The sequence below is a fragment of the Physeter macrocephalus genome, chromosome 19 (assembly GCF_002837175.3).
Source record: "Physeter macrocephalus isolate SW-GA chromosome 19, ASM283717v5, whole genome shotgun sequence".
NCBI lineage: Eukaryota > Metazoa > Chordata > Mammalia > Artiodactyla > Physeteridae > Physeter > Physeter macrocephalus.
Window position 1 is genome coordinate 5,017,741 of NC_041232.1, and position 21,854 is coordinate 5,039,594.

Genomic DNA, 21,854 nt, shown 5'->3' on the forward strand with positions numbered 1-21,854 from the left:
CCTCTCCTCCCAGCCATGGGCATCAGCACATTACTGTCTCTCTTCTTGTGTCTTCTTGGTCCTTTTGATCTGCTCCTTCCCCTTTCTTCTCCCTCCTGTTTTCATCATCAGTTTATATGAAATCCTCCCAGCCCCCTAGACAGGGTGAGTAATTTTCTTTTCTTTTGTGTTTAAACCCCAGCCTGTTTCCATTCCCATTTTACTGTAGAATTCCAGGAATAAACTAGTCAAAAGAACAGTCTAGCATTTGCCAGTGTTAATGGGGGCAGCCAGCTTGTTTGGGATGAGGTGTGATGGTTCATGAGGGTTGTCAGAGACAAGCAGTGGTCAGCCACTTAGGAATATCTCAGGGGCCTGCCACTTGGGGGGAAGTTAGTCATCCCTATTTATGCACTTGAACAAACCCTTTCAGGCTCCTGTGACTATCTGCGACTCTGTATACCCTTTTTTCTTTCTTTTTAGTAAATTTATTTATTTTATTTTTATTTATTTTGGCTGCGTTGGGTCTTTGTTGCTGCACGCGCGCAGGCTTTCTCTAGCTGTGGCGAGGGCTACTCTTCGTTGCGGTGCGCGGGCTTCTCATTGCGGTGGCTTCTCTTGTTGCAGAGCACGGGCTCTAGGCACGCAGGCTTCAATAGTGTGGCACGTGGGCTCAGTAGTTGTGGCTCGCGGGCTCTAGAGCGCAGGCTCAGTAGTTGTGGCGCACAGGCTTAGTTGCTCCGCGGCATGTGGAACTTCCCAGACCAGGGATCGAACCCGTGTCCCCTGCATTGGCAGGCGGATTCTTAACCACTGTGTCAGCAGGGAAGCCCTGTATACCCTTTTGAATGGAGAAGGAAGGGTGATGGCCTGTCTGATCTCCCAGCGCTAGACCCACGGAGTTGCACAGAGGCAGGCCCAGGCATCGCTCATTGAGGTGTCAGGCCTGGTGCAGGGAGCACGCCACTTAGCTTTGTGTTTGAGACACCAAGCTCAAGTTGAATAGACTTGGTCTTGAATCCTAGCTTATTTACCTCTTGGCTGTTGTATCTAACTTCCCTGAGCCTTAATTTTCTCATCTGTAAATGGCTAGAGCAATAGTATTGCTCCTATAGGATTGCTGTGAGGATTAAAAATTAATTTTTAAAAGTAATTTTATAATTAAAATTCAGTCCTCTTAACCAGGCAGCCACCGTTTGTCAAGTCCCTGTTTTATAGATGCAGAAACTGAGGCTCAGAGCAGTGACATAACTTTCCAGGCTGTAAGTTTGGGAGTTGGTTGAGCAGAGACTCAGGCCGGGACTGGACTGCAGGTTCCAGGTTCCTACCCACTGTCCTGCTGCCTCCCAGTTAAATGTTAGGGTACCAGGCAGGTGCCAGGTGCTTGGTGTAGTGCAGAACAGAGAATAAGAACTGAGGGGAGAGCTGTCGTTTCCAGAATGTGCACAGTTACAGGTTCTGGATGAGAACCTTTAGGACAGTTGGTAGAATTGTGCCGTGTGGCTTTAGGCCATCGGTTTGGATTTCTGCGCCTTGGTGTAAGCCTGAAAAGAGAGGCATTCACCCCTAGTCTCAGGTGATGCTTGGCCAGCAATCTGCATTTTGGGTTCCTTGTTTTCAGTAAATGATGGGAAAAAGACTTAGGTTTCGCACCTGCTCCTCTTCATCTGGAGAAAGGACTTTTGCCCTCCAGCCCCGGTCAGTAAGAAGCTGTGACAGAGGCAGAGGAAGTGCAGCCCCAGGGTGGGCCTGATCGTGTAGCTTAGCTCCTTCTCTCAGCAACTTTCACAGGAAGCTGTTTCTTGCTCCTAGATAAGACATTGTCTGTGGCGATTGAAGGCAGCGTGGATGAGGCTAAGGCTCTGTTCAAGCCTCCCGAGGACTCCCAAGGTAAGTGGTGGTCAGGATCCTCCCCCATGTCTACCGTAGCTGGTTCCAGGAATGCCAGGTCACCACCCAGGGCCAGTGCTGGTCCTTTGGTAATTAGCCGTACTGGTTCTGTGTGGCAGGGAGCTTAGCTTTAATGTTTTAGTGCTTGGGGTAGACAGGGAAAAGCACTGCCTTTGGATTTCAGCCTGCCTCTCACTAGCTCACTGATCCTAGGGAAGTTCTTTAACGTTTCGGAGCCTCAGTTTACTCTCCTGTCAAAACAAGATAGTAATACCTCATGTAGAATTATTATGTGGATTAAATGAGGTCATGCATGCAGAGCCCTTAGCATCGTCCTCAGCACACAGTAACCCCTCAAATTATATGAGCTTCTGTTATTGTTGTTTATACTACTGTTATTACTGCCACCACCGCCACCAGTGGAGGAGCTTGTGGTCCATAGGATGACATTAAAAATCACTGGAAAAAACCAGGGGTGATAGGATTGTATGTCATTTTTCTTTTCATTGCATCACTGTTTTCTATACTGAATAAGAAGCAGCAAATTTATTATTTATTCTAAAGAAACCCATTTACAAAAGCCTGGGCCCTATTATGCGCCCTGGGTTGAGGTGCTCTCAGGAGAATTGGGAGCCCCCTCACCTCGAGCTGCCTTCTCTCTGTCGCTGCAGATGACGAGAGTGACTCGGATGCTGAGGAGGAGCAGACCACGGTGAGAGTGTGGCGAGTGCCGAGCGGCTGCCCTAGGGACCCACTAGTTGGCGGGTGCCATCCTCCCTAGAAGCAGAGAAAGAGGTTTGAAAGAAAGGGAGGCTGGGATCCTGGCAGCTGGAGAGCTGAAGCACGGGTCCCAGTGGTGAGGCCCTGGCCAGCAGGGAGAGGGGGACGGGGGAGATTCCCGTGAGCAGTGCTTACCGGCTTGACCCTTTCCTTTGTTCAGAAACGCCGGCGACCCACACTGGGAGTTCAGCTGGATGACAAGCGCAAGGAGATGCTGAAGAGGCACCCGCTGTCCGTCATGCTGGACCTGAGGTGCAAAGGTCTGGCTCCCCTTGGTCTGGGGGATCTCGTAGCGCTTAGGAGTGCAGCCAGCTGCCGCTCTGCGGGGTCCAGCAAGCTGATGCCGTCTTGCCCAGGAAAAGATTCTAGTTTCATATTTCTGTTTTCCTTTGTTGTTCTTCATGGAGTTTGATTTTTTTCCCCCTCCTAAGCCATAACTTTGAAAACATAGCAAAAACATCAGACACAGTAGGGATGCTTGATGGAACTACACCTCTTTCTGAACTTGACAGGTTAGATACACAGAACAAGTTGCCAAGAGTATGCAGGCTTTGAGTAATATGACCAACCTGCTTAATTTAATAAATATAAGTAGAAATTTGTATTTTGCAGAAACGATGGGTTTTGAAACTGGCTTCATATGGGTAAAGGAGCACATGGTAAAGCATCCCAGCAGGATAAGAGTTAGCAGTCAGATGTAAGTTTCCTTCTCACCCCAGACTTTAGACCCTGGTCCTGGTCATTATCTCCAAGGGCAACCATTGTGACAGTTTCCTATGTATTTTCAAGAAATAAACTATGCATTTAGAAGCTTTTACACAAGTATATACTTATCCCCTTCGCCTTTTATTTTTTACCTAAATGGGAACACTCTACACACTTGTCCTCTCTTTGCCTTTTTATAAAAAATTTTTTGAGATAATTTTAGACTCAGAAGCGTTTCAGTGATGATACAAAGATTTCTCACCTGCTCTTCACCCCAATATCAACATCTTACTTAACCACAGTGCAGTTATCAAAATCAGTGTCAGTTTCATTGGTACAATACTATTAACTACCAAACTTATTCACATTCCCCTGGTTTTTCCACCAGTGTCCTTTTTCTCTTCCAGGATCCAATCCAGGATCTTACGTTGCATTTAGTCGTCATGCCCCTTAGTCTCCTCCAGTCTTTGCTTGTCTTTCATGACCTTGACACTTCGGAAGATGAGGTTTATGTATTATGTAGAAAGACTCTCAATTTGGGCTTGTCTTTTGTTTTCTCCTGATTAGACTGAGGTGGTAGGTTTTGGGGAAGGAATACCACAGGTGGCAGCGTTCACCGTCACGTCTTATCAGGGGTCGGAGGTATCGCTTCGTCTTGTTACTAGTGATGTTAACCCAGATCACTTGGTGATCCCTTGATCGCTTCCTTTCCATGTTGTATTAGTTAGAAGCAGAGTCTCTAAGTCCAGTCCACACTTAAGGGAAGGAAATGAAGCTCCACCTCTTGGAGGGAGGAGTAGCAAATAATTTGTAGAGACTCTTTTTTTACTCAATGTTAAGTTGCCATCAAGTTGTTTTTGTAGTGAAAGATCTTAAAAGTCTTATTGACTTTCCTTTCTGTAATACTGTTGACGCTCTTTTAGTCTTTAACTCATAAATGATGTCTTCTTTTCCTCCTCCCCTCCAGATGACAGTGTACTGCACCTGACTTTCTACTATCTCATGAACCTCAACATCATGACGGTAAAAGCCAAAGTGACAACCGCCACAGAGCTGATCACCCCCATCAGTGCAGGGTATTGGACAGGTGCTGCGGGGGGTGGGGCATGGGAGGGCAGGGTGGTGGGAGCCTCGGTGCTGGGCTCCTCTCGGATCCTCCCTCATCTGGCTCTGAGTGGAGTTCATGGCCACACTGGCTTCTGTTGTCACGTCCACGCAGCCCAGAAGTCCTGGTACATCACAGGTATTTGGGAAGCACTCACTGACTTGAATTGGTGAAGTCCTCTCACTACACAGCAGATGCTAGAAGTGACTACAGCCTGTCCTAAATTGAGTGGGCAGGGCACCAGCTTTTACACCAGTGGAAAGAGTGTGAATGTGAAAGTGAGATTTGGCAGACCTTACCAGGTTGACAAATTTAGGCCTCTCTTTTTCTTGTCTCTTTCTGTCCCAAGGTGCTGGGATTTCACTTTGCAGCTCAGCTCAATCCCAGGTTGTCCTTACCTGGGCAGTGGAAGGAAGACTGGCGGGTCCCTGTGGGGGTTTTGAGGAGAGTGAGCAGAGGCACGTAGTGGCAGCCACAGGTGGAGCATCCCCAGAAAGGCCCTGACCATGGCTGCTTGTTCCACAGCCAGTGTGGGAGGAAGGGAGAAGGACCGAGAGGGCCTGGGGGTGAAATAGGCTCACCTGGCCTGGCACGCCTCCCGGCCCTGCCCCACCTGCTTCCAGTGAGTCCTCACGTCAGGTGTAGAAAGATCAGTGAGGGGGCTTCCCTGGTGGCGCAGTGGTTGAGAGTCCGCCTGCCGATGCAGGGGACGCAGGTTCGTGACCCGGCCCAGGAGGATCCCACGTGCCGCGGAGCAGCTGGGCCCGTGAGCCATGGCCGCTGGGCCTGCGTGTCCGGAGCCTGTGCTCCGCAGCGGGAGAGGCCACAGCAGTGAGAGGCCCGCGTAACGATGGTGGCGTTTCCCCTGGGTTTTCGAGTCCACACCCCCTTCAGGCTGCATCCTTGGTCCTTGTGCTTGAGAGTGTTGCTGGACCACCCCAAGCACGCTGGATGGAATTGACCTTGCTCCCACCTCACCCCAGCAGAGGGAGCCCAGGGCTGGCTTCTTCAGAGTACCCAGTTGCAGTGCTGGTCCAGTGAGCAGCTCGAGGGCCCCATGACGGCCCTGGCCACAGTGGAGCTCTTTGTCGTGATCGTTCTGCCTGCTCACTTCTCAGATGTCCTATCGGCTAAGTCACGGGGCTGCAGGCTGGCCCCAGGGTGCACTGAAGCCCACTCCCCTGCGGGGTGCTGCACATACAGTGATAGGGGCAGGACTGCAGACTGGCTATGAGCTCCGCGGGTCTCCCCTCACAGCTGTGTGTGCACCTTTAGCCAGATTACCTGGCCTCTGAGTCTGTTTCCTCACTGGTTAATTAGATCCCCTCCCAGGGTACCTGTGAGTCAGGTAAAATGCTTAGCATAGGTGAAACACTTGGTAAATGATAGCTGTGTTTGTCATCATCAGATTTAACTCTCACAGTAGCTCTACATGGTGAAGAAACTGAGGCTCTGCACAGTTAAGAGGCTGCCCCAAGGTCACGGGTAGTGCATGGAGAGCGATGATTCAAAGCCAGCCAGGCCTGTGTACCATGATACTACACTACTGTCATTGCCCTCGTCCCCAAAGAGGGAGGAAACACCACCCTGAAGCCAGGATTAGCTCTTTAGGGCCTTCAGGTGTTGTCTAGCTCATCCCCCTATTTTACAGATGGAGAAACTGAGTTCAGGGGCATATGTCCAATTATGGAAGTGCTGGGCTTAGACTTCAGACTCCCAGCCTAGAGGCCTTTGCTCAAGGCTGCTTTGGCCCCATGGAGACACCATGGTGTGTGGTTTTATTTATTCATCAGCTAAAACAGGGATACTTTTTAAAAATTTCAGTTTAATCACAGTATGACACTAATTCCTTAATATCAATTATCTAGTCGGAGTTCAGATTTCCCTGATTGTCTCATAAGTGTTCTTTGTTAGTTTCGTTCTTACAGTTTGGGTTTTGAATCTGGATCTTTTTAAGGTCCATGTGTTGCAGTTGGATGAAGCTTCTTTCAAGTGTCTTTCCATCTGAATGTCCTGCCATCTTTTATTTGTTGAGGAAAGTAGGTTGTTTGCTCTGTAGGTTTCCCCTAGGCTGCATTTTGATGATTGCATCCCTGCGGTACAATTGAACGTGTTACTCTCTCCCCCTGTATTTCCTGTAAATTGTAGGTAGAGTTAGAGATCTGATCAGATTCCATTTTTAGCGGGGGAGGTGGGTGTGCAGCACTGTGTCAGAGACGTTGCGTGATTTTATCAGGAGGCACAGGCTGTCTCTATTTTTGAGATGTTAGCAGCATTGACGACTGATGCCAGGATCTCTTAATTCATTAGGAAATTCATGTTTTTATTATAAACATTTTATTCAGAATTATATGAACCTTGCTGAATTTTCCTCAAGAAGTTGTTTTCCGGAATGATCTCCATTAGGCCACTTTAATTCATTAATCAGTTTTTCATTAAGGCATTGAATTATTTTTAATTATTTTCCATTTCCACTTTACAAAGATTTTTAAAATGTCTTTTAAAACTTTATAACAAAACCTGAGTAACTGAATAGTTTTTTGAATAGGTTTTTTTGTTTTTTTTTTTTCTTTTGTGGTACGCGGGCCTCTCACTGTTGTGGCCTCTCCCGTTGCGGAACACAGGCTCCGGACGCACAGGCTCAGCGGCCATGGCTCACGGGCCCAGCCGCTCCGCGGCATGTGGGATCTTCCCGGACCGGGGCATAAACCCGTGTCCCCTGCATCAGCAGGCGGATTCTCAACCACTGCGCCACCAGGGAAGCCCGAATAGTCATATTTTTATGAGTATATAGCCTTATCTTTAATGGCCATTATTTTTTACCAAATTCAGTTGTCCTGAGCCACATATTGCAGATGGAAATTTTGTCGAGAAGATTTGATTCTTCCATCAGGTTTTGTCAATTTAAAATCCTAATCTTGTGCATTTTTAGCTGTTCTGTTTCATTTTGGCTGATTCTGTATGTTAGTAACAGTCACTAAACATTGGCTAAAAGACTGACAATTAATTCATTTTCTAGCTGGTTCTCTGTGTGAAGCAGCAAAGGCGACAGAGACCCTTGGGGGTCGTGGTGGTGCAGGGAGACGCTGTCAGGAGAGAGAGTAGGGCAGAGCCAGAAGCTGCCACCCTCCCGGTGCTAAGTTCCTGGAGGCCTGCTGGCTCAGAGCAGCAGTTTCCGCCTGAGTCACTCCTGATGCTGTCCCTGGAAGGCGAAAGGGAGCTCCCGTTTGTGAAGGGAAAGAATGGGCCTCGTTGACCTTTGTGGTCAAATTACTCCATTCTCTCCCCATCTCTTCTCTAATTGTCATGTTTAATTACATGTTTAACCATTGTGAGTAGGTGGCTGTGGCATCACCGTGTCTCTCTGCTTACAGCACTAGGTCACCTTGTCTCTAGTCTATGTGATATATCTTTTTCTGAGAATTTTAAAGGGGACCTATTTCTGTGATAGCATGAGATTTGGTAAAAAGTGAGATAGGCACAATATCAAAGCTTCACACTGGATCTCTCTGGGGTAGAAGGAATCTGTTTTGCTCCTGTGAAAATTCTGATTATTCCTATTGTGTCACAGGGCTTTGCTCCCCTGAGGAAAAGGCTCTGGTCACCATGTAACTCTTGAAGGGATAGGTTTCTTAAAAAATTGTTGGTTAAGAGTATTACTGTCTTTGATGGAATAGAGTAAATCCTGGCTCCAGCACTTACTAGCAGTGTGATCTTGGACAAGCCATATCTTTTAAAGCCTTGATCTTCTCCTCTGTAGAATGGAAATGATGATACTCCCTACCTCATAGGGTTATGAGTATCTGATGACCTCAGGCATATAAAGGGTCTGGCTTTGATCATCAGTGAGAGGGGGCGTTACCACCGCCAAATGACCACGTCTGCATGGAAGCAATGGGTTGGCCGGCGTTCTCACTGCAGTGTTTTTTCCCTCTTCCAGTGACTTGCTGTCTCCTGACTCAGTCCTGAGCTGTTTGTATCCTGGGGATCATGGAAAGAAAACTCCAAATCCAGCCAATCAGTATCAGTTTGATAAAGTTGGGTGAGTCAGCAGCATTTTCTCCTCTCCCAGCCTCTCTGCTTCTGAGTTTCTCCTGTGGCTCAAACCCAAAGCTGGAGACCTGTTAGGGCCAGAGGCCTCCCAGCAGGCAGGGGAGGCGGCGGGGCAGGAGGGAGTGCTCTGTCCGGAGAAGGGAACACATACCTTTTCCTGCTTATGAGGCCATGGAGGGTGGGGAAGGGTGGAAGGATCAAAACTCTGGGAACGTGATAATAGATGTATTTAACATTTTAATTCTCTGAGGATTAAAATTTTAAAAATGTTTTATAAATTGGTGGACTGATGAAGAGATCAAGTACACTGCCTTTTTTTTTTTTTTTGCGTTACGCGGGCCTCTCACTGTTGTGGCCTCTCCCGTTGCGAAGCGCAGGCTCCGGACGCGCAGGCTTAGCTGCCATGGCTCACGGGCCCAGCCGCTCCGCTGCATGTGGGATCCTCCCGGACCGGGGCACGAACCCATGTCCCCTGCATCGGCAGGCGGGCTCCCAACCACTGCGCCACCAGGGAAGCCCCGACACTTCCTTTTTATTGAGATTTGCTAATGAGTTGAAGACTGTCAAGGGAAAAAGAGAAAAGTGACTAGGAGAGATGAAATTCACAGTAGGGAACTGATGAAGTTAAGAGGCTTTGCTGGCAGCCTGGCCATGGGTACAGCTGAGCCTGTGGGACCGTTCTGTTTTGGGGGGATGAGAAGGTGGGAGGAGGGGTATATCCGGGGACCACTGCAGAAATGACTTATAGAATCATTTCATTCTGTGTTCTTTTCTGCAGCATCCTGACTTTGAGGGACTACGTACTTGACTTAGGGCATCCCTATTTGTGGGTGCAGAAGCTGGGTGGCCTCCACTTCCCCAAAGAGCAGCCCCAGGTGTGTCCACTGATCCAGTCCCCTCGGCTGAGGACCTCTATTCCTCTCCTCCCATACAGACTCCAGAAGGGCTTTGGGACTTTGAACTAGCAGAATGCTATCCCTCTGGGCTGTGATCTATCTTCCCTCCACTCAGGATACTAAAATGTCCAAGGCCTACAAGTGTTTAGGTGCCTTTTGCGTTTGCCATGAGCCTGTTAGCCCTCTAGGTCAAAGTAACTTGGATCCTTGCCCTGCATGCAGTGCGGCTTCAGGTGCTGCTACCCCTTGGTCTTATGTACGAAGGTGCCAGAAATGAACCCTAGGGGACCTGGCACCTTAGTAGAAGCCTTCCTTTTCCACAGTCTCTCAAGATCTCAGCAGTTTGTATCATTCCTGTTGGGACTCAGCCTCTGGCCTGTCACAGCAGGGAAACCCTGCTGTCCCCAGAAGGCATCTCAGGACATGGGTGGTCCAGGCTGCCACAGGCAGGCAGGTCCTAGGACAGAGGGGTGCCTGGAGGAAGGGATGGGGAGCTACTAACATGTGTGCCACTCGCTGTCCTCCACAGCACACTGTGATCGCTGACCACTCGCTGAGCGCCAGCCACATGGAGACCACCATGAAGCTGCTGAAGACCAGGGTGCAGTCCCGCCTGGCCCTCCACAAGCAGTTTGCCTCCCTGGGTAAGCTGGTGCTAGTTAGGGCTGTGGCCTGAGAGCCACTCAGACAACACAGGGACAAAGACAACGGAGCCCTGCACTCAGATTTCTTGAATCCTGATGACAAATCAAAGCGGGCTGGCTTTCTGGCACTTGTTGAGCAGAGGTGTTAGCTGGGCCACTGGGGAGAGCTGTAGGCTGCCAGGCAGAGGTCTGAGCTCCCCTTAGGGCCACCAGGGCTGTCTCAGCCCAAAGCCTTTTGGGGGCAGAGGTTAGCAGATTGGTCAGGAGCATCATGCTAGGTCAGTGCACATCAGACTTTGATGTGCGTTTTATTTATTTTTTTAAAAAATACTTTTATTTATTTATTTATTTTTGGCTGTGTTGGATCTTCGTTGCTACATGCGGGCTTTCTCTAGTTGTGGCAAGCGGGAGCTACTCTTCGTTGCAGTGCACAGGCTTCTCATTGCAGTGGCTTCTCTTGTTGCAGAGCACGGGCTCTAGGCACGCGGGCTTCAGTAGTTGTGGCTCGCAAGCTGTAGAGCACAGGCTCAGTAGTTGTTGCACATGGGCTTCGTTCCTCTGCGGCATGTGGGATCTTCCTAGACCAGGGTTCGAACCCGTGTCCTCTGCATTGGCAGGCGGATTCTTTTTTTTTTAATATATAAATTAATTTAATTTAATTTATTTATTATTTTTGGCTGCATTGGGTCTTTGTTGCTGCACGTGGGCTTTCTCTAGTTGCAGCGATCAGGGGCTACTCTTTTGTTGTGGTGTGCAGGCTTCTCATTGCGGTGGTTTCTCTTGTGGAGCACGGGCTCTAGGCACGCGGGCTCAGTAGTTGTGGCTCGCGGGCTCTCAAGCTGTAGAGCACAGGCTCAGTAGTTGTTGCACATGGGCTTCGTTCCTCTGCGGCATGTGGGATCTTCCTAGACCAGGGTTCGAACCCGTGTCCTCTGCATTGGCAGGCGGATTCTTTTTTTTTTAATATATAAATTAATTTAATTTAATTTATTTATTATTTTTGGCTGCATTGGGTCTTTGTTGCTGCACGTGGGCTTTCTCTAGTTGCAGCGATCAGGGGCTACTCTTTTGTTGTGGTGTGCAGGCTTCTCATTGCGGTGGTTTCTCTTGTGGAGCACGGGCTCTAGGCACGCGGGCTCAGTAGTTGTGGCTCGCGGGCTCTAGATCACAGGCTCAGTAGTTGTGGTGCACGGGCTTAGTTGCTTCGCGGTATGTGGGATCTTCCCGGACCAGGGCTTGAACCCGTGTCCCCTGCACTGGCAGGCGGATTCTCAACCACGGCACCACCAGGGAAGCCCCAGCAGGCGGATTCTTAACCACCGTGCCACTAGGGAAGTCCTGAGGTGCGTTTTAATAGGAGCCTAATTCATTCCAGGCAGCCAGAATCGTGCAGGGAGAAGAGCCATGAGCACAAGACAGAGCCCTGCTTTTGTGGAGCTTACGCTGAGCTTACTTGAATACAGCTGTCCAGGGATCCACGCCTCATCCCTCCCCTGACATCTGAGCTGACATCCTCCAGGGTGGGGCTGAGCCCCTGTGATTTCCATAAGGTCCCAGGTGATTCTGATGAGCCCTTGACCAAGATGGTGGCCATGTGGGGCTTTTCATTTGTTCATTCTGTAAATACTTGTAACAGCCTACCATGTACAAGGGACTTGTAAGGAGTGAGGGTTAAGATCTTTCTGATCTAAAAGAGCCACTGTCAGGAAAGGCGTTGAGTTCCCAGGACCTGTCTGGAGGCCTCACGTGGACCCTGTTTTCTCCAGGGCAGCACTGCTTGCTCCCCATTAGCATTGCTTAGTTTGTTTTGTCCCAGGGTTGGGTGATTGTCATCCTGGACAGCATTTACCGTGTTGCCACGTTTGCTTATTGAAACGCCAGCAGGAATTCACCCAGGAGCAGTCCTCCTGCTCTTTTCCCTTAGAGGAACCAACACAGAACACTTCAGTCCTTCCTCCAACAAGGTCAGCTGTGAGAACAGCCCTCTTGGCTATTTGGTCTAATTAACAGTCACTGCTGTAGAGACACCGTACATCTCTGATTCTGGCTGCAGGGGGTTTGTTTGTTTGGCAGGCCATCATTTGCATTAAGGATAAAGTGCTGTGAATGCTGGTGCTGGGTCCGGCCTCAAGCACAAGCACTGGGTAAAGGTCAGGTTGGTGTGCCTTCGTTTCTGGCACGTGTTGACCTGGGCACCTGAGTACCTAGTGTACCTGGACAGCTGGCAGGGCCATCTGAGCCCTGCAGAGGATGCTAGTTACCCAGCTGTGACAGCTGATTTCTACCTGTGACACCACCTGTCCTGCTCTCTTTTAGAACACGGCATTGTGCCAGTTACCAGCGACTGCCAGTACCTCTTCCCTGCAAAGGTTGTCTCTCGCCTGGTGAAGTGGGTGACGATTGCCCATGAGGATTATACGGTAGGTGGAGGGGTGACAGGCCACTTTTGCTGTCCTGGGGACTGCAGGCCCACGTCACCTTTCAGCTCCTGCTCCTCCACTAGAAGGGCAAGGGATTTGACTAGAGGAGCCAGCAGTTCACCCCCTGTCCTGGTGACTTCTAGGAGCTGCATTTTACCAAAGACATCGTGGAGACGGGACTGGCTGGGGACACCAATCTCTACTATATGGCACTCGTGGAAAGGGGCACAGGTAATTGCTCTGCTGATCACAGTTGCTCTAAGCAAGGGGTGCCGCTGAGAATAAAACATTCCTGGGAGTTGCCCAAAGGAAGCAAAAGATCCTGGAATCCTGCAGTGGGGACTTAGCAAACTTTAGTCATGGTTGTGAGAGGCAGCATTCAGCCAGGACTTGTTCTGCAACAGTCATGTCTGTGCTTTATCAGCTAATCCTCAGGACAGTCCTGGGGCTGGTGATATTCCTACTTTGTAGATGAGGAAAGTAGGGCTTAGTCACAAACCCGGTCTGACCTCTGAGCCTGAGCTCTTAGCCCCTTTGTTTCATTGCATTTTAGAATCAGATGCCTGCTTGTCCCCCTCTTCAGGGAAGGGCTGTCACTCTCAGGATGTGAAGTGCAGGACCCTCCTCCCTCTCTGCAGTCCCTGCACTCACTTGGGAGGCATCGAGAGCTGTGATTCCTCACAGTTGTCCTGGCATCTGATCGGCCAAGGCTTCCTGCTGGAGCCACCCCGATGCTGCCTGTGGTGCTGTCATCTGGCCCCAGCCTTGGCAGGTCTGGCACAGCCTGCAGGATCCCACCCCAGGGGCTCAGTGCTGAGGCCACAGGGCGGAGGAAGTTGTCTGTAGTTCCAAGACAGTATGAGACATGTCAGGAAAGGTTGCACTCTTTGATGTTCAAGTTTCTCTATTTCTTCCCTTCTCCTTTTCTTTTCTTTGCATGTTTTTAGAAATATTCTGAGGAAATTAAATAATTTCAGATACAGTTGAGGCTCCTTGATCCCACTTCATTCTCACCCTGACGATAGGTGACTGCTATTTGGAATTTTGCATTTGCTTTCCATCCTCTCCCCTTTTAAAAAATACTTTAACCTCATCCCTAAACAACAGAGTGCTATTTTGAAAGGGCACAAAATATGCATCCAGTAAATTTACAAAGCCCCAAGGGTGGGAAGTCATTGGAAGACATCACTTCTGCTTCCTGGTTGAGCAGAAGAAAGCTTGGAAAGATGATAAGTACTCTAGATTCGTACACGGAATGAATGTGATCATTTAAATTTTCATTAGATGCATTATAGAATTTGAAAAATTAAGAGTGAAATTTAAATGAATAAGTGGACAACAAGTACATGGTATGGGTTAAAAACAAAAAAGTAGTGAACAGAGATAAACCCCAAAATATGTGCAAACTGTTATGGCAGAAACAACAGGAAAGTGTCACTTTTTAATAAATGTTGTTGCTACTGTCAGGGAAGAATTGGGTTTTTTTGTTGTTGTTGTTTTGCGGTACGCGGGCCTCTCACTGCTGTGGCCTCTCCCGTTGCGGAGCACAGGCTCCGGACGCGCAGGCTTAGCGGCCATGGCTCACGGGCCCAGCCGCTCCGCGGCATGTGGGATCTTCCTGGACCGGGGCACGAACCCGTGTCCCCTGCATCGGCAGGCGGACTCTCAACCTCTGCGCCACCAGGGAAGCCCAGGGAAGAATTGTTTTAACCTACACTGTCTTGTTCTCTGTTATTTATTTGAATTACTGGTGGGTCAGAGAGTTTTTTTTTTCCTCCATAAATAATGAAAAAGGAGTGGCTAAGTGCTTAGCCCATTGATGGAGAGGACAAATGTCATCCTATTGAAAAAGGCAAAGGCTATCACCAGAGAAAAAATGAAAAAGTTAAAAAATGCAAATATTTCATTTAATGATTATGAACACAGCTTTGGCATCAGGTAGTTCTGATTAAACTCAGCATTGCTGCTTTGCAACTGCTTGATGATCTTAAGGAAGTTTCTGTCAGAGCCTCAGTTTTTTTATATGTAAAATGGGATGATAATAATGGTACCTACCTCAGAATCGTTATTAGGATGAAATAAAATGTGTGCAAAGGGCTTACCACAGTGCTTGGAAAACAGTAGGTAGTCATTAAATGTTAGCTGTGAAAAAGCTGCACATAACAAAATAGATAAAAATAAAGAACAGAATAGAAAAAACATATTTGACTAATGTAACAGCTAATACCCAATATTGTTGAAAAAGAAAAACAGATAGGAAACCTTCACATGGGAAAATCCTTAACTTGCTGGCAAATAAATGCCAGTGAAAACAAACTTCTGTCAAAGGAGTAAATAGAACTCTTGGGCAAACTCATTGTGGACCAGACTCTGGGGAGTCCACACAGCTCTGTGTCCTTGGAGGGACCAGAGTCACAGGACCTCACATTCTGCAACCTGGCAGTTCCACTTGGGAGACTCTAGAACAAAAGTAAAAGTCAGTTAGTACCAGAATGTGCTTGGATTAATGTGAGACACAGAGCTAGCCTCAGGGGTCCAGCGGGGAGGGTGCCTCGGCTAACAAGCCAGGTCTCAGAACTGAGTTTTCCTCCCTTCCCGTCCCTTCCCAGCTAAGCTCCAGGCTGCCGTGGTGCTGAACCCCGGCTACTCCTCCATCCCACCCATTTTCCAGCTCTGTCTGAACTGGAAAGGGGAGAAAACCAACAACAACGACGACAATATTCGGGTAAGGACCTGCTGGGGGTGGTGGGAGGAGCAGGGAGAGCCTCCTTGGGGAGGTGGGCAGTGGCAGAACCTGCCGCAGCTGAGGGCTTGGGCACTGGCACAATTCCCGGGGCAGAGGGGCCTGCCGGGATTTGTAGAATTTGCTGGAGGGTGCATGACATAGTAGCAGAAAGAGCTCAGACCCATCTCAACCCCTTATCTAGCTTGGGGTCCACAGGTTCACCCTATTTATGAAATAGGGATAATATAAATACCTGCCGTGAAAGGTTGTTGTTTGGGCTTCTGTGGAAATGAGAATAAACTCAGATGCACAGAAAGTGCTGGAATGAGATGATGTCCGAGATCATTGCACCTGTTAATTATTGTTATTACCTGTGGATTTGATTCAGTAGTCGTGGAGCATGTTTTTAACCTTAACACCTGATTTGGATCTTATCTTGAGATTCCTCTTCTACACATCTTCGTCTCTGTCTGTGGTTGTGCAAGGCAGGGAAAGTTCTGAGTCAGGATCAGGAAGAGCCCATTGTCTTGAGGAGAGGGAGCCTCAGGACAAGTCAGTCCGGCTTGATCTGCAGAGGCCCAGCTCCTGCGGAGGCCAGGGTGCAGTTCTTGTGAAATCATCAGACCCAGCTGGCCTTAAAGTGGTGCTGAGTTTCTGGTTTTCCCACCCATAGGCCATGGAGAGTGAGGTCAATGTGTGCTACAAGGAGCTGTGCGGCCCCCGGCCCGGCCACCAGCTCTTGACGAACCAGCTGCAGCGCCTGTGCGTGCTGCTGGACGTCTACCTGGAGACGGAGAGCCACGACGACAGCGTGGAAGGGCCCAAGGAATTTCCCCAGGAGAAAATGTGTCTGCGGCTTTTCAGGTAAGGGGAGGGGCGGGGGTGCCGGGCCCAGGGACCTCCAGCCCTGCCTCTCACAGGGACCTGGGGCAGAGGTGAGCCTGGCATGGGAAGCACGCACGTTTCCCGTTGCACTAATCTCCATTCACCGTGGAAATTAAAATCCTGCTGCCAGATTTCCTGGGAAGAGCTTGCTCCCTTCTTCCTAAAACTTTCCCTGTGGCCCCCATCCTACCAGCCTGGTCCAGTTGTCCATCATGAACACCCCCCAGAGGTGGGTCACATGCCAAGTGAGCAAGAGGATTTGACTGAACTTTCCTTTCTCTACTTTCTGTGGAAAACAGTAGGTTTGCTTTTCATGGTCCAAACGAACTTTTTAAACTATATGCATCCCACCAGTCCCCAGAGTCTGCTGTACTTCCTAAGGTACTCACACATCTAGGGGGATTGCAGCTATAGGCAGTCAGGCGTCACAGAAGGAATCAGCTTTGAAGTAACACAAACAAGTGCAGATCTCTGCTTTCCTGCTCACCAGCTGTGTGACTTTGGAAGAGTCACTTCAGCTCAGCTCTGAACCTTTCCCAAAGGTGTTACCTTCTAACTCATGATGAAGTAGAGAGAGTTCATGTAAGGCTGCCAGAATGGATCCTGGCACAGGCGGAGGCTCAGAAAATGCCAGCAGGTCCTGACAGCTTGGTATTTAGCGTGTCTGCACGCACAGCACTGCTAGCTGCTTTTCCTTTCGCCTTGGTGTTGGGTCCTTTCCCTTTCATCCCTTAACTAGTGTTCTTAGAGCCAGTTTCAGAGCTCTAGAGTCCACACTGCTCAGGCATCCCTTCCCTTTTGGGCAAGGGGTTGGGGAGGAATGGTGTCTGCGAAGGGCTAGCATCTGTATCTAATCAGGACATCCCTTTGTTCTCTATCTGTCTAAAAGGTGCCTTACCTGCCCCTTACCTTCTTCTCACACAGCCAACTTCAGCTCCTGAAAGTGGCCTCAGCATCCTCCCTCCTCCGTCTGGCACCTCCACCTGGCCTGGTTTGTCATGCTAGCTGATAATAACCAGCTGCAGCCCCGGAGTGGCTGCTGACAGACAGAGCTGGCGGCTAGATGTTGGTGCCTTCTATTACTTGCTTTCCCTGGTGTGTCTGCGTGGGAACTCAGCTCTTAACCCCGCTCTCAGCCTGCTGTAGCACATTTCCAGGGTGGGAGTTCTCACACGGCCAGTGTTTATATTCTGTCATCTAATGGTTCCCGAAGGACCCATTTTCTGGAGTGGTTGGTATGTCTCCCAGGCTGAGCTCCTCTGGCAGGACATTCTGGGAAGGTGCTCCTTTGGCTACCCAGATCCAGTTAATTCCATGACTGATGAAATGTGGGATGTGAGGTTCTTGGCCTGGAATTCACCTGACCACTGGGATCAGGCCAAGGGGCTGGGCTGCAAAGGGCTGGCCTGGGCCGCAGGAAACGCAAGGTCTGGCTCTGCCCGTGGCTGGGTACCTTCAGGCTATGGGGTCTCCATCAGCTGTATGCCTAGGCTTACCTGGATGACTGCACCCTTCTGATGTCGGGGAGGTACATGACGTCATGGCTAGGAGCAGAGGCTTTGGGGGACTTTCCCTGGTGGTCCAGTGGTTAAGACTCCGTGCTTCCAACGCAGGGGGCTCGGGTTCGATCCCTGGTCAGGGAACTAAGACCACATGCTGTGTGGCACGGCCGGAAAAAAAAGAGCAAAGCCTTTGGGGCCAGAAAGGCCTAGGTTCAAATTGCACCTCCAGCCTATGTGATTAGGGTCTGTACTTAACCCCTCTGAGATTCAGATTCCTCATCCCTAAAATGGCATCCACTTTAGGTGTTGTTGGGAGGATGAAATTAAACCAGGCAGAGCATGTAAAGTGCCAAGCACAGTGCAGGCAGAGTAAGCCCTCCCTTAAGTAAGTGATTGCACACCCCTACACACACACACACACACACACACCACACACTGCCTCTCACCCTCCCTCAGACCAAGATCCAAGGTGTCACCTCCTGGTTACCATTGAATGTCAGTCATTGGCAGATAAACGAGAGGCCCTTTAGCTGGATGTCATTCACTGTGGAGTTGTATGGAAAAGAACCCTGTGTGAAGTTTTGCTTGGGGGGCTCAGGATTGGAGCTGAAGCACCTAAGCTTCGCAGGGTCCAGGCTTTGGCTGTGATTGTCAGCCTGCCTGTGGCCAGCAGGCTTTGGCATCAGACCTGGTTTTGAATTTGTGCTGTGCTGGTTTCTGACCAGACACTGTCTGGGCAGACAGTTTACGTCCCTAAGCCTGTTTCTTCATCTTTAAAATCTATAAAATGATAGAAATAGCGTCTAAGTAGTGAGTATAAAGCACGTGGCCCTTGGCAGGAACTTTGTGCAGATTCTTTTCACACCCAGACTCCTACCTGCATGGGAATCTCCCTGCAAAGGAGGATTTTATGGTTTTTCTTTAATCATAGAAATAAAACATGTTTGTTGTTAAATATAACAACAGTGAGCAGTTTTGTAAAAACACTAAAAAGTGAGGGTGCCCAAGCCCTGTCCCCCAAAGTGCACGTCGTCAGTGAGGGCCCTTCCAGGTTTGTGTTCATGCCTTTGCAGGCACATAAAGACATTTTTTCAGAAGTGTGTCACACCTTTCATATTGTTCTGCAGTCTGCTTTTCTTACAACATTCCTTTTTTTTTTTCCCTTAACAGCTAATAGTAGTCCCTTGTGTGGATGAATTGTAATTTATTTTATCAGCCCAAAGCCTATGGTATTAAAACGATTCTCCCTTCTCCTGTTTCTCTAGGGGCCCCAGCAGGATGAAGCCGTTTAAATATAACCATCCTCAAGGATTCTTCAGCCATCGCTGACCTCCCACTCGGCCTGTTGTTTCCCCCCAGACCCAACTGCTGCGCCTCTGCTTTCTGCTCCAGCGCACATGTGGCTCTTGATCGTCTCCAAAGACAGGTTTTCTATTTCTAGCCTATTAAAGTGTCACCTGACCATGTGGCCTTTGTCTGTGTCTCCTTAGGGAAGAAGGGGTGGCTTTGCAGTCTGGATGGGCAGGTGGGAGCCTTGGCACAATGTGAAAGAGCATGTGTGGACAGGCTTTCTCTAGGTGGCCAAGAAAAGCAGAGTGAGAACAATTCACCTTGCTTTGGCAGGTCCTCATTATCTTGGTATTTGTTATGCTAAGTCCCTGCTATTAGCAGGTGGCAGGGGAAGCCAAAGTCGCATAGCACAAAAAGCAAAAGGTCTTTTTTCCCCTTCCCCTCACTCTTTCCACTAGACCTTGTCACTGTCTCTGATGGCCAAATTCTCCTGATTGGTGGCTGTTATAAACATCTGACAATGCAACGGAAACAGACAAATACATCCCAAAGAATAATTTTAAATCTTGCAGGATTTCATGAAGTTGATGAGAGTGATGTTGGAGAATCACATGCAGAGCTACTGTCCAGTGATGCTCTGGCAGAGTGAGACCAGGTGACATCTGAGGAGAGACTTCATGGTGATGACATGATAGGTACCTCAAAAAATAATGGTTTGACTCTCAGAGGATTAAGAGAAGTCCTGTGACCAAATGTAAAATAGATAGCTAGTGGGAAGTAGCCGCACAGCACAGGGAGATCAGCTCAGCTCGGTGCTTTGTGACCACCTAGAGGGATGGGATAGGGAGGATGGGAGGGAGATGCAAGAGGGAGGAGATATGGGGATATATGTATATGTATAGCTGATTCACTTTGTTGTAAAGCAGAAACTAACACAGCACTGTAAAGCAATTATACTCCAATAAAGATGTTAAAAAAAAAAGTCCTGTGGAAGTAGATAACAGCCTTTAAAATGTTTGAAAAATTATCTTCTTTATAATTCTGCAAAAGTCAAACAAAATGAAAGATAGCATAGAGTGTTCTTGGACAGTTTTGTCAGAAAAATTATACCCCATCCCCCACCAAAAAGTCAATCCTCAACTCTTAATTCATTTTAAGAAATAAGATATAAAGTTGTGAATATTGAAGAATTATTACACAGTTGCAAGTATAATCTAAAGTTCGCTATTTACAAAGTGAAATAAATTTTATTTTTCCAGCTCTGTTGAAATATAATTGACGTATAACATTGTGTAAGTTTAAGGTGTACAAAGGGAAGATTTGATAGATGATGTATTGTGAAATGATTACCACAATAAGGTTAGTTAACACATCCATCACCTCACAGAGATATGGAGGGGATGGGCGTGGGGGTAAGAACTTTGAAGATCTCTTCTCTTAGCAGCTTTCAATATACATAAACTTTGTTTTCTGTGACAGTCCCAATCAAATGGATTTTTTTCCTCCCAAAACATGCTTTGAAGTTTGGTTCCCAATGTATATGTATTCACTCTCAGTGGAATTTTAATGGTTACCCTTGGATAACGTGGACCTCCGGTATGAAAGCTGTTTCTTCCTGTCCTCTCAGCTGACCATTGAGCATCCCTGTGGCAAGGATTTTCTGAGGCAGAACTAAGAGACTCCTAGTCCTGCCAGGACCCTGCACTTTATAAGTGGAAGCCTGAGCCCAGTGAGGAAAGGAGAATGGCACCTCTGGGGGTTGTTAAATAACCACCACCACCTGTGCCTTTCCTTCCCCTCAGTCTGGATCATTTCTTTGAATTCTAGACCTAGATACTCTCCAGCCCTCAGGTCCTTGAACTTTATTGTGTGTGAGAGTCACCTACCCTGGGAGTAGGTTGGAAACACACATCCCCACTCTAATATTCGGACTCAGATGACCTAAGATGAGCCAGGGAGGTATATTTTTAATGAGCTCCCCAGGTGCATGTTGCCCTAGTCTCTTTTTGGAAGTCGCTGAACTTTCCTCATTTTTCTTGGTGACTCCTCAGGTAATGCAGGAGGGCTGATTCTCTGTGAAAAGCTCCCCTCTTCTGTCTCTTGCACCTTGGACGGCAACTCGAACCTCTGGGAGCTTCTTTCTCTCCCATAGTGAGATTTCTTTGTCTTTTCCCTGACCTACTTGCCTGGGACTCTGTCTCCGCCAGCATCCCCTTGGTCTGGCCACTTTCAAGCCTAGCATCTCACGGCCTGTGCTGAATAAGATTGAAATGGAGCCTAAAAATAGTTCCTTTAATGGCCCCTGCATTGCAGCCTCCACTGTCTTCTTGGCTGGAAGGCGGCCAAACTGACTCAGCACACAAGCTCGTCTCCGAGAGCTGGGACAAGGTTGCAAAGACAACTTGTGAGGGCTGGGAGGAGGCTCTGCTTCCAGGGCAGAGGATATCAGGGCCTGTCGCCCTCCAGAAGAGATTTTCCCTCTTGAAAGGAGCAAGCCGAACAAAAGAATCCTTTGGCCTTAAGGAGTAAGGTTTTAAAACTCGTGAGAAGTCCAAGGCAATCCAGCCCCTTTGAGCTACTGAACTGAGCCTTTTGTGTCACCAGTGGGCAGATTAGGGGGAAAGGGCCTGGCTTAGGAGGACCTCAAAGCTTCCTCTTCAGCCTTGGCCTTAGCCTTGGCTGGGGCACATCCCAGATGGCAGCCCCCTTCTGTCATCCTCCCACACCTGGGACTCAGCCCCGTTTCCTTGCCTTTTTAAAGCTACTACCCATATTCTTGATTTCTCTGTGTCTCCTAGTCTCTCCCTTTTTCCAAGCTTGCCCTCCCCTAATTGTTTTCTCTGCAAATAAATGCAAAGACCCCTCTTATTTTAAGGGCATTCCTGATGATCACTGGGGAAACAAAGCTAAAAGCCCCATCCATGGGATGGAGCAGAGCTGCCAGGCTTCCAAAGGAACTTTCTCCCTGTCTCTGTAGCCC

At 48.6% G+C, this 21,854-nt stretch overlaps 1 protein-coding gene across 5 annotated transcripts in view; it reads left to right on the forward strand.

The window, feature by feature from the left end:
- The window catches only part of THOC5 (THO complex subunit 5), a 32,913-nt gene extending 13,863 nt beyond the window's left edge, over positions 1-19,050 (forward strand). For all 5 annotated transcript variants that reach the window (XM_028480179.2, XM_007122064.4, XM_055080373.1 and 2 more), the window contains 12 exons: positions 1,792-1,869; positions 2,541-2,581; positions 2,810-2,909; positions 4,322-4,430; positions 8,400-8,501; positions 9,291-9,387; positions 9,938-10,052; positions 12,369-12,472; positions 12,616-12,703; positions 15,082-15,197; positions 15,871-16,061; positions 18,850-19,050. In XM_028480179.2, coding sequence (XP_028335980.1) covers positions 1,792-1,869; positions 2,541-2,581; positions 2,810-2,909; positions 4,322-4,430; positions 8,400-8,501; positions 9,291-9,387; positions 9,938-10,052; positions 12,369-12,472; positions 12,616-12,703; positions 15,082-15,197; positions 15,871-16,061; positions 18,850-18,913 — 1,205 coding nt within the window. In that variant the 3' untranslated portion in view covers positions 18,914-19,050. The remainder of the gene's footprint in view (positions 1-1,791; positions 1,870-2,540; positions 2,582-2,809; positions 2,910-4,321; positions 4,431-8,399; positions 8,502-9,290; positions 9,388-9,937; positions 10,053-12,368; positions 12,473-12,615; positions 12,704-15,081; positions 15,198-15,870; positions 16,062-18,849) is intronic.
- The last annotated feature ends 2,804 nt before the right edge of the window (positions 19,051-21,854 follow it).